At 43.3% G+C, this 17,990-nt stretch overlaps 1 protein-coding gene across 1 annotated transcript in view; it reads left to right on the plus strand.

Moving 5' to 3' along the window:
• Window positions 1-3,515, plus strand: part of LOC306740815 (septin-7-like) — a 45,364-nt gene extending 41,849 nt beyond the window's left edge. Inside the window, exon 13 of the mRNA XM_079223049.1 lies at window positions 997-3,515. Coding sequence (XP_079079175.1) covers window positions 997-1,036 — 40 coding nt within the window. The 3' untranslated portion in view covers window positions 1,037-3,515. The remainder of the gene's footprint in view (window positions 1-996) is intronic.
• Window positions 3,516-17,990: the final 14,475 nt, after the last annotated feature.

Here is a 17,990-nt window from a genome sequence, read left to right on the forward strand (position 1 = left end):
CATGTGCCATCACTGTATAGTAACAGCTAATGTATCTGAGCTAACACACACACACACACACACACCATGGATAGGAAGTAATACAGTTATAAAACAATGTAGTGTGAAAAAGGCCTGTATGGTGGAGGTAAATGGAATTTCCTGCGGGCTTTTAAAATGTTAAACGTAGCAATTTTGAGTCCTTACTAAATTGGCGTAGGTTTATATTAGAAAGTAGTTCCACTTAAGATTGACAGAATAAGTCTATAATTGTTCCTAGATTATGTTCTAATCTAACCAATCTATAACTCTTCAAACATGTTCATCACATGTCTAATATTGTTCTAATACATATCTCTTGTGTCCACAAAACTAAGGACCCGTGGCCACACGGCGTATATTTCTGGCACTTTTAACGTTTCTACGATAACAAATATCTCGACAACATATCACCGCTCTAACCCCGGTTATATGATTTATATGATCGCCCCTTTGCTTCGACTGGTCTTTCTGGTCTGCTATACACAGGGTTCTTACAGTCATGGAGAAACTGGAACAGTCATGGAGTTTATAAACGGTTATTTCCAGGCCTGGAAAAGTCCTTGAAAAAAATAAAATCCCAAAAGTTTAGTAAAAGTCATGTAAATGTGTTATATTCATGTGTTCATGATGTTCATTTAGGCTGAGTTTGAAATAATTAATATGCTTTTAAAAGAAAGACTCAAAATATAAGCAGGCATACATACAGGCATCTATATAAATGTTTATTCTTTTAATCAAACTATTGTCTCATTCATTTGTGTCATTTAAGGTTTACTGTATGCTTTGTATTCTCATTGTTAGTTTAAATACTACATTTACTCACTTTTTACTGTTTACACCCAGACTTCACTAAATGTTTGTCATGGACATTTGGTTTAAAGTCATGAATCCATTGGTCACAATGTGAATGAACCCTGCTTGTTATTGTAAAACCGATTGTAACGTTCTCACTGTCTCTCTCGTTTTGTCCCACAGGACGATGGAGAAGAACAAGAAGAAAGGGAAAATCTTTTGAAGCGGCGCAACATGTTCCTTCAGTTTTACACAAACTCAATATTTTTCTTCATCCCCCTCTGACGCTCACATGTACTGTGGCCCTTCCCAAACATACACGCACACATATGGAACACTCACATTCCTCCGTGTGACATCGAACACCAACCACGTTGTGACACGGACGCCATGCACACACACACACACACACACACACACACACACACACACACACACACACACACACACACGCGTCTACGTGCTTGAGTCTCTGCGGGGTCGTTACCGTATCCGTTGAAACCTCTTTCCATTTTCACGGGAAATGCATGTTTTTGTGAAATTCTATTTTCCTATAATTCCTGACCGAGAGGAGGATGTGGAGGCGCCACACGGCCGTGCATAGCCGTGTTACACGTGCAGTCGTTGCGTCCTCCAGATGGATCCCGTAGATCTGCAGGTAGACGTTCCATCCTGTCTTGTAAAGTTCTCAAGCGCCGTGAACACAGTGAAACGCTCGTCCCGTCCTGAAGACCCCACAGAGGAGTGTGTGTTCAGGTAAAGCCAAGCGGGATCGAGGCCCGGGCACGGCGAGATAGCGTCAAGCTAACGGTTAGCTGTTAGCTAGACGCTAGCATGCTATTTAGTACTTCTATTTTCTGTTTACTCCCCAATTGTATTTTTTATTTTATTTTTAAACGTATATATGTAGCGTTAATTCCTCTCATAACTACAAGCCACTCCTCTTCTGTGGAACGGTCCGGCGGTGCAACACGGCGAATAATAATCTCTCTTTTGGACTTCTCTGTTCCCTCAAAAGGACAGCTAGCTGGCGGTCAACCACACGAATTAGGTTTTTTAAAGTTCACCAAACTCGATATTTAAAAAAGAAAAATATGCCCTTGTAAGCCAATTACCTTGTTTAAATGTTGCTGTTTTTTAATCGTGACCGGGCCTTTAGGCAGGAGTTACGGCGGTGCGTGTACGGCCAGGTGTGTTTTATTAAAGGGCCGGTGTGTAGCATTCCGGTGGATCTATCAGCAGAAACCTGAAACTAAGATTTGTGTGTTTTTTTTCTTCCAATCTACATTGGAGAACAGAAAACATCACAGAATCCGCCGTGTTTCTACAGCAGCCCAGAAGGGACAAACCCAACCCCGGCCCTGCAGAGAGCTTTTTACGTTTTTAGATTACGCGCTTGTGAAACTGAGCTAACGTGCGCTCAGCTAAACTGAGCTAACGTGCGCCGCAGAAAAGGAAAGGGGTTTGCAATCTGCAACCTCACGATGCGATGCCACCAAATCCTACACACTGTCCCTTTAAATGCTGTGTTTGAGGTCAGAGGACGTGTCTGATGGGAGAGAGGTCAGCAGCAGCCAGAACATTGTCATTGCAGTGTGTGTGTGTGTGTGTGTTTCCTAAATGCATGGAAGACATTATGCAAAAGCTTCATCGGCGTCTACCACGTTACCGGTCACAGTGATTTACAAAGATGTTTTATATCGTGATTTAAGTGATGGATGTCGTCATAGATCTGAACCCTGATGTCCAGCTTTGTTGTGATGAATTTCCCTTCGTGTGAAAAGGGCAATTCATCAAGAAGCTGAAGTATTCCTGTGACCCTTCCTCGCTCCACGGACTCCACAGGAAGACAAAGGTTTTGAGAAGTTTGCCAATTCTGCCGTAGCTTTGTCTCCGACTAACCTTTTCCAACATGATACCTGACCCTCTTACAGAAGTCAATTCAGTCAGAAAGCAGTGTGTCGTGAAACATCGGAACCTTTAATCTACCTTTCCAAGAGCGCCCATGTTTTATTTTCATATGATGATGATGATATTAATAATACTATATGTACGGTTGAAGAACAGCTCCTTAAATCCCTTGTAGTTTTCTCCAAACGACTCGTAGAGTAATCTGTTATTTTAGTTTTTCAGATCGCCTGCAAACTTCCTGATGCATTCAAAGAACCTCACACCTGCAGCATTTCAAACACTACCTGTATGGATTTGTTCATGATGGAAATGCGTATATTATGTACATACTGGAGGCTGCTCAGTGGCCTTTTTCTTTCTTTCTTGTTTCTCACAATATTATAAGCCAGGAATAACAACAGAACTTGTACTCTGAAAGAATACGTAAACCTTGTCTTAAGAATACACCAATACATTTCCAACACATTTATACACGCACACATATACCGTCTACATCTATGCCAATGAGTACACTTTCTCAGGACCGCTCTGTTATTATATATATATATATATTTTCTCTTTTAAGTCCGGAGAAAAGCAAGTTCAAAATAAGTGATTTTTCTTCTTTTCTTTGAAACGCTTGTGAACCACTTCCAATAACACCAAGTCAAGATGGACATAAGTTTAGGTGGACTTTTTTTGTTTTTGTAATATTTTCATTTTTTTAATGTGTACACTGTTTACTGCTTCTCTTCTTTGTTCTCTCTCTAACTGTACATTATTAATATTAAAGTTGACATGGTTATGCTTTAACTCCCAACGCTTTTCTTTTTAACACACGCATGAAGTTCATTGTTTTAATGTGGATCAAACATTTAGAATCTTTCTGGATGGGGATTTATCAAATATGTGTTAGTACACACTACTGGTACGCTATAAACAGAAAACAATTGCACTGTAAATGGGAGCTGTGCCTTTATGCTGCAGCTCGTATTCTAAAAGCGTTCCAGATCTTTGGCCTGAGACCAAATGGCAGGATTACAGCAGCAGTGCACACAAGAGACATGGTAATTAAAAAATCAAGTAATACAAAAAAAACAGTAAAGAATACAGTAGCAATATTGAATATACAGACGGAATAAAACAAGTATATACAAAGTATTCAAATGTGTTAATATTGCACCAGATGAAGTGATTAAAGTGTTATACGTGTTTTGTGGTCTTCTGTGAGCTCAGCTTGTTATGCAGCCTGACGGCAGCGGGAAGGAAGGACTTCCGGTACCTCTCTTTCAGAAAGAATTCCGGCTGTCCATCTCACACCTCGCGGAAATTTATTAAAATTTAGCAAAAAGGCTGAGCTGATTATAATGTTGTGGTCAAATAATTAAAATTCTGACTCAAACTGCAGCATAATTGGTTGGCGGATGCATAGCGTGTATTTCTCGTCCAACACAACAGCTACGCTCTCATTTTAACCGGCTCTGTGCAGGCGAACCGTTTGCTGCAGCAGAGTACGAGATTAGACGTGGACATCTGGTTCAAGCAATGTTAACAAAAGTGAAAAATACTTTATCTCCCAGTTTCATGACTATCGGGCCAGAAGCGGATTTGTGAGACAGAGAAGAAGAAAAAGAAACCTCCGGCCGATTTGTGATTTTACAAGTACTAATATTGAGTTCGTAAGGATTTTGATTACTCTGTTAGACTCCCACAAGCCTGCACGATTACTGAGATGTGTTTGTTAGGGAAATCCGACTTTGTAAAGGGTATTTATCATGGATTTAGTGAAACCTTACAGCCGCCGCGGCAAGCTGACGGAGCAGCAGTATAGTCGGCGGAGTTTACGTAAATACTTAAACTTAACAGTTACTTTAATTATGTTTTACACCATATGTATCTTCTCACAAGGGTTGTGGAACTGTAGAACTGTAAATGAAGTTAAACAACGATGTGGTTCTGGAGATAATTAAGGAAACGTTCAAACTAAATAAAATAAAAATTGTCCGAAAACAGGCACAGCGGCGCTGCTTTGCCGTGCCGTGCTAGGAGCTGAGGGTCTCAGCAGACCTGCAGCTTTCAGGACCTTGTTCCAGATGTGTGGAGCAGAAAAGCTGAACGCTGCTTCTCCATGTTTAGTCCTGACTCTTAGAACAGAAAGTAGACCAGCCCCAGACCACCTGAGGGGTCAGATGGGTCATAAGGTAGACCAGCCCCAGACCACCTGAGGGGTCAGATGGGTCATAAGGTAGACCAGCCCCAGACCACCTGAGGGGTCAGATGGGTCATAAGGTAGACCAGCCCCAGACCACCTGAGGGGTCAGATGGGTCATAAGGTAGACCAGCCCCAGACCACCTGAGGGGTCAGATGGGTCATGAGGTAGACCAGCCCCAGACCACCTGAGGGGTCAGATGGGTCATAAGGTAGACCAGCCCCAGACCACCTGAGGGGTCAGATGGGTCATAAGTATTCTTATATGCATATATATACATCGTCCGAGTGTATGTCTCCCCAACCCTCCCCATGTCCCGGGGTCAAAATGACCCGCGTATAGACCTTGCTCGGGGATGCTCGTCACAAACTCGTCACAAGCTCGCACGAATTGGGCTGATCGTGACGAAGGTGCGAGAAGACAACGACGAGGCTCTAGAAGGAGGGCAGAATAAGCCTGGTGAACTGTCGGAGCAGATACATCTAGAGTACGACGACGCTGTACACGTGGACACGGACCTAGGTGGATACGGCGCTTTCGAGAGTCTGATCATCTACAGAAGACGTCAGGCCCCTGTTTCTCGTACCTGGCTAGACAAAGTCAAGCAAATGTCCTAATCTCCAGTTTAAATTAGCGAGATGATTGACATCAGGCTATCTGGGTTTCTTCACGGCTGATCCGCGCTGAAACGTCTCGTTAATTCTAGCCAGACGTCAGTCATCTGGATAAATGCGCCGCTCCTCTTCAGAAGGATAATAATGGAGCACTGACACCATGATGTTCTAACAGTACAATGGACAATAAACTCAGAGGAACCTCTTTTTATTTCTCTGCTGAGAAGCAGGAGATGATCATGAACGCATATGAGGAAGTCAATACCGTAGTCATTCACAGCAAACGTGTTGCGATTATTCCAACGTTTTTGCAACATTGTTGCCGTGAACGCAACTTTAACTCCGCCCCCGCTGCGAGACATAAGCGTCGCAAATATATCAGACAAGTTAAATGCGTCAGTGTTGGGAAAATGTATCGGCAAATTTTAAGTTCTTCATCACCCAGATCAATCAGATTATATTTACGAATAAATATATACTTATGAGGATATATGTACTGTATGCACGTATGAATTATGTACTATATATGTGTATATACATGTATGTGTAGATTACCATATAACTAGGAGTTTGAATATGTGTATGGGCGGATCAGTATGTATGTATTATTCATAATCAGAAATTCAATCAATTGAAGCAGTGAAAATAAATTGTGTGTGATTCTCTATGTTCTTATCACGATCACCTTAATCATGTTCTACAATAATGATATGTTTGGTGTACTAATAGCACTGTCATATAATTATGAGTGCTTTCAACACATCCATAAGTTTCTTAAGAGCTAAATAAACTTAAGAACAGCGGCATGCAGCGGCTGATAGTCTGTGTCTGAGACGATCAGCTGCGCCTGTGGTGTTCAATGTCCGCGGCTGTGTTGCTATGGTGATTAATTTAAGCTTGCTTCGAGAAACGGAAAAGCCAGACCTACGTCATCTTATCCTGACAATCAGCCCGTTAACTCAGTAAGCCAGGTACGAGAAACAAGGCCCAGGAATCCTACGATTGTTAATAAAAACGTATGTCTGATTTGTTTCAGCAATTTCCTTTGACAATCACGAAATATTCCCAGGGACCGTGGTGAAGATACGAATCTTGAAAGTTTCACACAAAACCTCTAGGTCACACGAAGCCTCACGGGCCTCCCAATGATGGACACAGGACACAGATTTGTATTATTTTAAATTGTTTAGACATCACATCCACTGTCACAAGCAACAACGCAGGAAAACACACATCTCCGACACTGGGTCGGTTACACAGGTGCAAACGTCAGGCCGTCGGTCACCGCTCGTATTTTCCAGTAACAATGCAAGTCGTGATGCCCGGACATGTAACACCACCGACCTTCATGCAGTGTCACGTATATCCCAACCGTCAGTATCACCGAGGGCATATTCCCAGGGGCCGTGATCGCGTTCGGATGCGCGTTGAACCCTCTGCGGAATCTCTCTTGTCCGATCTCGATCTTCAGCTCCTCGGCAGTGAAGGCCGCCTTCAGGTACGGACAATCTCCCTTGGTGAAGTAAGCGTGTTGATTCAGAAACGTGTCGACCGGCACAAAGTGCGAGAATTCCAAGTCGCAGTCTGAACACCGGTGAGCCTCTCCTAGCCCGGTGTACTTCATGGTGCCCGGCTCTCCCAACCAGGCGAACCGGCAATGTTTGGATTCCAAGCCTGAGCCTGAGCCGTCCTCGGATCCAACGCGACTCTCTTTTGTCGTTGCCGGCTTTCTGAAGAAGCGGCATCAGTTGGACTTCTAAGACGAACAGAAAATCGTCACCGGCTGGTATATTCTTGCCTCCGTTCGTGGCGTGCATCCATTTGATATGTTTGGACCTGTTTGCGTCCCAGTACGGATCATTGCCAGTGGCCACATATCTTCAATTTCTGAGACGATATTGGGGTGAACCGTGGGCTCACGGTTTACCACCACCACCATCGCCTCCGTCGTCGCCACAGCCAGCTCTTTCGGTACGTTCATCGCGATCGTAAGCCTGCCCGTGCTGTTTAAACCTTCCAGTTGCACATGTGTCTATAGATGTATGACGTGTATACACTCTGGAGTCGGGGGTCATTTTCTCGATTTTACATAATTTCGTAAATTCACCTTTTTAAAGTCACTTGCAAATGATAGATACCATAGATGGTTTTTACATCTAAAATTGCAGAACAATCTCAGCTCTCTATATAATGAGGCACCATCGACATAAGGCATAAGTGTAAGGTGATAATATGGCCCTAAAGCTGAAAAAGCGACACTTGATTTTTGAAATTTATCATATCTCTTGTGAAAACATAGCTTTACTCATGTGGACAAACTGTTTTGGTGCTAGAAATTGTTTTACCAGAGGTCTTAGGTTCACAAAGGCAGTGTAATATATGAATAAAATGGAAGATACAGGTAAATAAAGGTATATGGTGGATATGTGCTATGTAGCTGCCGTTGTGGCCGGCCGGTGGTGGAGATCGGTTTGCAGGGAGAGACGGACTGGGAGTCTGCATGTTGTCCACTGGACCCTGGCTGCTGTGACTCCTCTCTGTAAAATAAATTCACTACTAGTTAGTATATAGTGACAATATTTGATTTGCACCGTTCAGTCTAGATACATAAAACAACATCCGGCACGAGTTACGTGTTAACATTGCTAAGCTAAGCTAACGTCAACAAACTAAGTTAGTTACAGTCTTACAAAAACGTCACTGAGATCCAACACTACTAGTGGTACTAAGTTCACTGAAAGAAAGTTAACGGTGTTAGTGACAAAAGTTGATTATGCACCGTTCAGTCTTAGCCACGGAAGACAACATCCAACACTGCAGGAGCTATCTCATCGTTAGCTACCGTTAGCTACTTACTGCTAGCTTCGTGTTAGCAGCAGCGCTAGCTGGCTACAGGTCACGTTACTAACATAAATATGCTCTTGCAAAGTTAACATTTTGGCGTAAAAAAAAGGCACATTTGGACCAGGCAGTGGTTTGAGTGCTTCAAGGTGGGCATGGACTGGTTAGGCTGGTGGGTGGACTCTGGTTCCCCCCGGTGGCTTCCAGGTGGTGCTCATTATTATCATGATTTCATGCAATTTTGGAGTGAATTCCCCCCTCCCCTTGGAAGGAAAAACTTAGAGAGTACCAGGGGCGCGAGAGTTAGAGAACCAGGGGCGCGGGATGGACAGGGAGATAACAATCCAAAACTTAAATTCCCTTATCTCTCCAGTGTGCCACTTTGATTAGGTACAACAAAATTATCTCTCGCACGATTTCAGAAACCCAGTTTTCAGAAAAAGGCTTACCATGACTTGAGGGTGGACATTCACAGAAATGGATGCCCATGAAGAGCTCACACTGGGTGAACAGGCAGGCAAGTCATAGTGGGTCTATGAACCGGATTAAATACACTTTGAGAGAAAAAAAGGCGTTTATGGGAATACAGCCGTACATCCACAGATCACTCTGCTCTTTTAGAGCACTTTTATGGGCATGGAGAGAGACCACACGTGGTGTGTGGCATGACCCACGGAGGTATTTTTAACAATTTGAGCGAAAATAGAGGCATATATTCGGTCTTCCACGGCACTTCCACGGATCCCTCTGCGCTTTCAGAGCACTATTCTGGGCATGAAGAGTGGTCACACGCTGTGTGTGGCATGACCCACGAGACTAATTTTAAAAAAGGCACATTTGGACCAGGCAGCAGTTTGAGTGCTTCAAAGTGGGCATGGACTGGTCAGGCTAGTGGGCTGGTGGGTGGACTCTGGTTCCCCCCGGTGCATCCAGTTATGCGTCCAGTTATGCATCCAACTGTGCGTTTTATATTTTAGCTTTCAGGTTTCATTCAGCAATGCATTTCAGCTTTTAGCATTCACACGCTAAATGAATGCAAAACGCTAACATGCATCATCATCATCATCATCATCATCATCATCATCATCATCGCAGCCCACAGGTTGAGGTTGCTTCGTAACATCAGACGCATCAGGAGTGCAAATCCCCAAGCACTTCAGAAAAAAGGATGAAAGCAGCGCGGCTGGCATTTTCAACACGTTTTAGACACATGTGAACAGCTCGTACATTAAAACAGTTAGCAGTGAGATGTTAGTTTATTGATTTTTACTGGTGTATAGATGAGGTCAACATGAAGGTTGGATTCCCTCTCTTATGAAGTCTAATGTGTTAATGTGACTGCAGTGACTACAGTCTTGCAGATGATAATTACTTCATTTTGTTGTTATCCAAATGAATTATTCATTAAAACGTGACTGTATACATCACACTGTCTCAAAGCCAGACTTCATCATATCATGTTATCCTGCTTTATATTGTCCTGATTCATCAGTGTTTTGTTCCCTCTGGTTTCTCTGCCTTCAGTCTGTTTTGATGAGTGATATGATGAAGCTCCCCCCCTCCCCCCCAGGAGAGCTAAATCTGGAAGGTTGACTTCTAGGGTGGAGCTGCTGACTGCTCAGATGAAGTCTCTTCTCCTGACCCTCCACCCTAGTGCGGGGGGGACTGGGGCATCAGATCCACCCCTGGCCGAGCCGGTCCTAGAGGAATCGGTCCTAGAGGAGGACATTGTCTCGTTGACAGCGTCCGGCAATTTCTTCACTGAATACAGTGACGGGCAGGCCTCCCATTCTTGACACGCCTAACTTCAATTAGACACACCTACCTTCAATAAGAGACGCTTATCTTCAATAAGAGACGCCCACCTTCAATAAGACACGCCTACCTTCAATAAGACACGCCTACCTTCAATAAGACACACCTACCTTCAATAAGACACACCTACCTTCAATAAGACACGCCTACCTTCAATAAGACACGCCCACCTTCAATAAGACACACCTACCTTCAATAAGACACGCCTACCTTCAATAAGACACACCTACCTTCAATAAGACACGCCTACCTTCAATAAGACACGCCAACCTTCAATAACTTCAGTGAGCAGCATGAAGCTACACAAGGACCTACACAACTCAGACAAAAGCAACATAATGAAAATGATGTAAACACAATCTGGCATGTGTTTGTTTTTTACTCCCATCGCAGTGTTAAATGGTCTGGTAAATGGTAAATATGGTCTGGGGTCCGCCTTCACACAGCGGTCTTCACCGAACTGGAACCAGGCTGGATCAATTCTACATGGTGTGGCTGGATATTTGGTCCAACACATTGCATAGAAAATAACAGAAAATAAGAATAAGTGCTGTTAGTTCAGTGTTCCTGGTGTCTGTGTAGAAAGTTATTTAGTGACAGTTTGGTTCTTACCTGCAGAGGCTGACATGGACATCAGCACCACCAGAAGCAGGACGGCAGTCACCACAACAGGACGCATGGCTCAGGATTCACTGACTCTCAGAACTCTACAGCTGGAATATTTACCTGGAAATGACACACCGTTCAACCCCATTACAACAAGACACTTCAGTTCTTACCAGTTTTCTAACCCACAGATCAGATTAAAGTTATTTCTGTTCTCTAAAACCTCCACCAAGAGACAAAGAGGACTCACCACAAGCGTCTTCTCCCTCGTTGCATCTCAGTCTAAAGCTCTGTTTAAATACCTTTCACAGCCATGCCTGTGGGTCTGAATGTCAAAACATTTACCTACCTCAACAACACGTCTGTTTAACTTCCAAATCATCCCAGAAGTAGGATCCACCTCTACAGTAAGAACATTATAATATGAAGCATCCGTGAACAAACAAATCACTTCTTCAATACTAGGTTGAGTGTTGGCCAGTTCATTGATTGCAGCTCTATGAATATTTTCTAAATGTTGATATGTAGAACGGCCTGTATAGAACTCACTAAAAGAGTTCTCAAAATCCATATTTTGCAAAATATCTTTCCTAAAAAGATCTATTTGGGATTCACCAGCTGGACACTATGGTCCTCTCATTATAGTTCTTATCATTATAGCTCATCTTGATGCAGGGGTTCTATTGCTGTACTGCAGGGGCCACATTCACTAACTACTGGGGTTTTGTTTGCATCCAATTCCATCAGTTTCCCTCAGAGAAAGTCACACATATTTGAAACAATGTATTTTTATGCTTCAAGTGACGATTAAACTTGAACTTTGATGGAACTGACAGCAGGTTGGTGAGTGTGTGTGTGTCCTTGTATGAATTGCATTGAGGGGTCAAATATCTTTACACATTGTCCATCATTCAATATTAGGGTTAAAATTGAACTTTTTAGGGTTCAGTACGTTCCTGTCTGCAGTTTGTGATCGCTCCATTAATAATTTATTCATGATCTGCCTCCCAAAACGAAGGGTAACTTCCTTGCGTGGAAGATGAATGTGATCAAACATCCAAGGGGCATTGCCAGAGGGAGACCCCACATGTGGTCTGGCTTTGTTTTAGTCAACTGACCAATAAATAAAGCATGTTGACTTGCCTTAAGCCAGCAGGTTTTCATCGTTCCCCGATTGGGGGACGCTAGGGCTTAACAGGTTACCCACTCTGGATCCAGAGGTGTTGGCTGACTACAGACCTATCTCTAGCAAGTCAACATGTCTGTTATTGTCTGTACTGTGATGGTCAGCTGACGTGAGCTTGACATCACATGGACTGCTGAGTGGCACCAGTTGCTCACCATTGTTGGCAGTTGCATGGTGTTGTACTTTAGAATTAGAATAGACAGTTGATCTGTTTGCTTTCATCATTAAATTAGTTTTCTGCAGGACTACTCCTCCCCCTGAAGGGCTTTCACAGCAAACAGAGATGTACATGATGAACTTGTGTTTGTCTTCAGCAGCTCTGAATCATCCTCAGATGAAGAAATGAATAATAATAATGGGCGTTCAGCAGTTTAAACAGCATCAGCTCCTCTGAACACGACTCTGTGTCCTCTACCTGCATGGGGTTGGAGGGTGGAGTCAGCTGGTCCGCTCACCTGGACTGACTCTGGATCTTCCTGTCTCCTGACTTTCACCTTTTTGGGCTTTTAGCTTTATTTATTGGTCAGTTGACTAAAACAAAGCCAGACCACATGTGGGGTCTCCCCATGCGGTCCAACCTTGAGCCAGGTTGTGACTGACAGAGTGATATATTTTAAATGTATTTAATATTTGACCATCCATTCAGACATTTGCTAATAATGTCTGCACACTTCAGTCCTCTGAATATTTGTGCTTTCATTGGTGGCATTAACTTACATTGAAGCTCATATGATGGACTAATTCAAGCCTGCGTTCCTGTTTGGTGGTGCGGGCACGTGACCCAAACCCACTACGGACGACCACCATGTCGTGAGATCAGAGGTGGGTAAACTGTGAACTTTGTGATCATACAGACCTCGACGCAATGCAATGCGATGCGACGCAACGCAACACAAAGCGTTGCGACTCTGTAAGGCTGTCCTGGCTATATTGCATTATGTTTTCAGTTAAAAAGTCATATACAATCAATGACAGTGAATAAATGTGTTTGTAGTTTATTAAATTTCAAGAAAACATCGGGCATCTGTGGGAGTGGGAGCACTCGATGGTCTCTTCAAAAATCGCCTGATATCCATGGCTAATTAATCCATTCTGAACAGGTAGGCAGGCAGACTAATCCACAACGTGTATGTGTTTACATACTTCCTGGATCCTGATTGGTGTCGCCAATCAGGCACTGATTGGAGGGTCACAGACCATAATACAGCGCAGATGAAAATGATTCAGACTACAGCGTTTATGTGTCCAACAATATGAAACGTAGTCTTAGGTGTTTTAAAATGACACCAAATTTATTTTGGATTATTCCAACGGAAGAATACAAGGCACATGGAACTTTGAGGTGCGCAAACGCCACTTAGAGGTGGGTAAAAAAAGTCAAGTTTTAACCCTAATATTGAATAATGGACAATGTGTAAAGATCTTTGACCCCTCAATGCAATTAATACAAGGACACACACACACTCACCAACCTGCTGTCAGTTCCATCAAAGTTCAATTTAATCGTCACTTGAAGCATAGAAATACATTGTTTGTTCAGGTTGAGGTCTGAATCCATAACTACACCGAGATTTCTGCCTTGATTTGTGGTTTTTAACATCAGTGATTGAAGCTGAGTGCTCACTTTCAATCGTTCGTCCTTGGGATTTCTTCAATGCATTTAGCCAGCCCTTGGAGAGCGGGAATACCAGTTGGCTGGAACATTTATCGTGGCTGTGCAAAAGCTGAGCTCTCCTTGAAATACATCTGGTCGCTCACTCGGATGAGTCAATGATATTTATACACTTAACAAGGAAATGTAATGCGTACAAAAGACCGCTCAGTTCCCCTTTTTGATCTTAGATAGGGTATGCTGTAAAAAATAGTCTTAAATCTAAACTCTAAAATAAGTGGTGTGTGATACTACTATAGCTGTGAGGAACATCACATTGACCCATGTCGAGACACTGAATGAAGCCTGAAGGAAATGAGCTGTGTGTGAACACCAGTTCCTTGTCTGGTATGACCTGTTATTGTGGTAAATGTTAGCTAATGTTTGCTAACTTTGCATAGTTATTGATCAGTTCTCTGACCTCCTCTACAGCAACTACTACCTACTAGTACCCTCCCAGTGGAAAAAACATGAAGTGTCCACTAAGGTGCCCTCCTAGTGGAGAAAACATGAAGTGTCCACTAAGGTGCCCTCCTAGTGGAGAAAACATGAAGTGTCCACTAAGGTGCCCTCCTAGTGGAGAAAACATGAAGTGTCCACTAAGGTGCCCTCCCAGTGGAGAAAACATGAAGTGTCCACTAGGGTGCCCTCCTAGTGGAGAAAACATGAAGTGTCCACTAGGGTGCCCTCCTAGTGGAGAAAACATGAAGTGTCCACTAGGGTGCCCTCCTAGTGGATAAAACATGAAGTGTCCACTAAGGTGCCCTCCCAGTGGAGAAAACATGAAGTGTCCACTAGGGTGCCCTCCTAGTGGAGAAAACATGAAGTGTCCACTAGGGTGCCCTCCTAGTGGAGAAAACATGAAGTGTCCACTAAGGTGCCCTCCTAGTGGATAAAACATGAAGTGCCCTCTAGGGTGCCCTCCCAATGGAGAAAACATGAGGACGTGCCCTCCTAGTGGATAAAACATGAACTGTCCACTAGGGTGCCCTCCTAGTGGATAAAACATGAAGTGCCCTCTAGGGTGCCCTCCCAGTGGAGAAAACATGATGAAGCGCCCTCTAGGGTGCCCTACATGCTAGAAAACCTTCTCCGCCATAGAACCTGACCATCCCTTGACCACAAATGTTTCAGATATTAAAACACTTCCATGAGTCGGACACTCATTATGCTGATAAGAATGATAAATGAAATGTACTTGTATATCTCTTTTTTAGACTTCTGACCACTCAAAGCTCTTCAACACTTCATGTCATCATTCACCCATTCACACACTGATGCCACCTGCCTATCAGGACATCCCATGGTTATTCAGACTGTGGTAGATGCAGTCCGGCCTATCTTGAAAACATGACTCATTCTCTGATGCTATACCTACTGTACTCATAACACACGTAGCCACATGTAAAGTTAAGACGTTTATTAAAATGTAAACATTATGTATTTATAGGCCTGCAAAACCAGGCATTAATTGATCACAGTATTATACGATAATACATCCTCAGTGCTGAATGTTGTGCAGCTGGTTGTAGACTTCCACAGCCCACTGGAGAGTTCCACTGTAGCAGATCTGTCTTCCTTTGATAGTCTGGACTCTGCAAAACATAAAGAGAAAAGTTTAAGAAGGCGGACTTGCTGTGGCTTTGCCACGACGCCTGTCTGGAGGTCGTACTGTAGGTTCTCCATCGTTCTGTTCATGCTCTCATGGGTGGGATAATATTAAATCCTTATATTCTTGTCTATGGAAGATGTTCAGGTTACTCGGGGTGAGAAAAACATTATGCAGCTGTAGTTGTGTCTGGGAAATGTCCGGTTGTCTGGTTCTCAAGGGTAGTTAGTCACACACCTCTGCACTACAACACACATGCATGTTATCTGTATATTTTCATTAGGGAAGCAGACTGGCCGTCGCACGGCCCAGTCATGTAGGAAGAGCTGAGAACACAGGATTCTCCTCCTCTTGACCGTTAGAGCCAATCAGATGTTAGGACGATAACCTGCGTATGAAAGGCCCAACGTCCGCTTGTTGGGAAGTTGTTCATTCCTCAACCTGCGTGTTGGCTGCACCACTCACTGCCTTACATTACCGAGTCACAGGACACAAACAGGGGAAGCAAGAGAAACACTTACATGAACGCCTGCTTCAGACAGGAGCTGTGGGTCCTGGCGATGCTGGAGATGCGCTTCAACGGTAAACCTCGCGTGCGGACGTTGAAGCAGCAGTTTCCAGGCGCCGTGTTGAACTGCAGAGCTTGAGCTGTGAGGGAAGGGGAAGCGGACAAAAGTCAACACAGACACTGTTGTGGCAGAATGACGAGGAGAGACGTTGATTTGGAGCTGCAACCCAGCGGGAAGCGTTTTAATGACCACGAGGCACATTCAACAAGACCCGAGTTCACAACTTTCAGCGTAAGCTTTATAGTGAAATTCAGCCTTCCAGGCCTCTTTCCATCGATCAGACCAATCGATTGAAACACAAACAAAACCCATCCGGCTTTACAAATATGGTGTGACCTATGGTCGGGGGTCAAAATGACCTTCGGCAGAACACACAATTCATCCGGGAAACCCAGGTTTCATGTCACAGGCAGTGTCATTGACAACTTCCTAATTTCTACTATTTGTTAAAAAACCAGAACAAGTTACATATTACGATTTCCTTATGATTCCAAATGTAAGGTGTCCAAACCACATGTATATATGATGGTTGTCTCTGAGAGCAGTAGAGGTTGAGGGGATCACTCACGCATGGCGTAGCAGCAGCAGGCGCTGAGCAGCAGCAGTCCCAGAGTGAAGCAGAGCGTCTTCATGATGCTGTCAGAGCTGTGATGTGGTAGTGCTGCTCATGCTCTCCTCGCTTTGCGTCCGATATATATATATCCTGTCCATTGTGGAACCGAAATGTATGATGTCAGCTTTCCCCCCCGACACGTCCTCGGAGCTTCCACTGAGAAGAGACTGTCTGGTTCGGGGAGGGAAGTGGCAGCAAAGGGACAGGCCGCAGATCCGGTGTGAAGATTAAAAGCAACTCAGAGAACAGAAACCCAGCTTATCTTTACATCTTCCTGTGTATATATAGTTGGTGGAAAGATCATCATCGTCATAGACTTGTCAGAGACAACGGACGTAGAAAGAACACCACAGAGACACATTTTTATTTAGACTTAGATTGTACTCAAGTTTAAGGGACAGTGTCTTCGTTCAGTGGTTCACTAGAAAAAGATGCCAAAACACCTTGAAAGAGACTCAACGTGACTGTGAAACGGGGCAAAACAACCACAAAGACACACGGAGCGAATACACAGAGACTCAAAACACTAAAAAGAGGCACAACAACTTAAAAAAAAGGCGAAATAATCACAGACGAAAATCAACGAGACAATAAGAAGAAGAAAAAGACCAAATATATGAAAAACATCTGAAATAAGACACAGAGTCTCACAACGGCTATGAAAATGGGCGAAGCGACCACAAAGAGACACAATCCACGACCAAGAGAGACATAATGACCACAACAAGGGCAACACTTTATACACTTTATACATATTTTTGAGCAACACTGCCTTATTTTTATTTATATTTCTTTGCCTTAAGTTTATTTTATTTTATTTTTTTCCTTAAAGTGTATTGTAAATCTGTGTTAGGAGGACCCAGCAAAATAAACCTTTCATTGTACAGAATAACTGCCTGTTATCTGTATGACATATATGACAATAAAAATATCTTGAATACTGTATGTGTGGAACGTCCGTACCTTTGTAGACCTGATATTTACCACATATATACCATATTTACCACATATATACCATATTTACCACATATATATTACCATTGGTAGAATCAAGCCAAACAGAAGGTGTGGGTCTCAGTCTGCTGCATTGATAATAAGCACTGGGGTTATTCACAGTCCTCACTTTTACAACAGAACGATTTTCTACCTGAAGTTTCACTTTGAACCAAAAATGTATTCTTTTCTCTGTCATTCATGTGTGCACTATTTTGGCATTAAAAGTCCAAGGTTTTTGAAGTAAAATAATAAATAATCAGAGGGTTGTGGGGTTTTAAATACAAACACAAAATAACAACCACAAAAGTGAACTGTTGTCTGCCTCCTCCAGGGTGAACTACATTATGACTCATATTCCCCTTTATGGAAATCTGTGCGCTGCAGACGAAGTGATGGAGACACCATGCTGCCCTCAAGATCTTATCACAGCTGTTTTCACACACCAGGGTTAGCAATGCATCTGTGACCCATTTAGATCACCTCTGTGCATGCACTTGCAACCGATTTCCTCCTGATCATCATCTGTAACTGATTTAAATATCTCTATTAATGTGCTTTATATGGAACATGATGCTTA

Source organism: Taurulus bubalis (genome assembly GCF_910589615.1).
Source record: "Taurulus bubalis genome assembly, chromosome: 9".
Taxonomy (NCBI): domain Eukaryota; kingdom Metazoa; phylum Chordata; class Actinopteri; order Perciformes; family Cottidae; genus Taurulus; species Taurulus bubalis.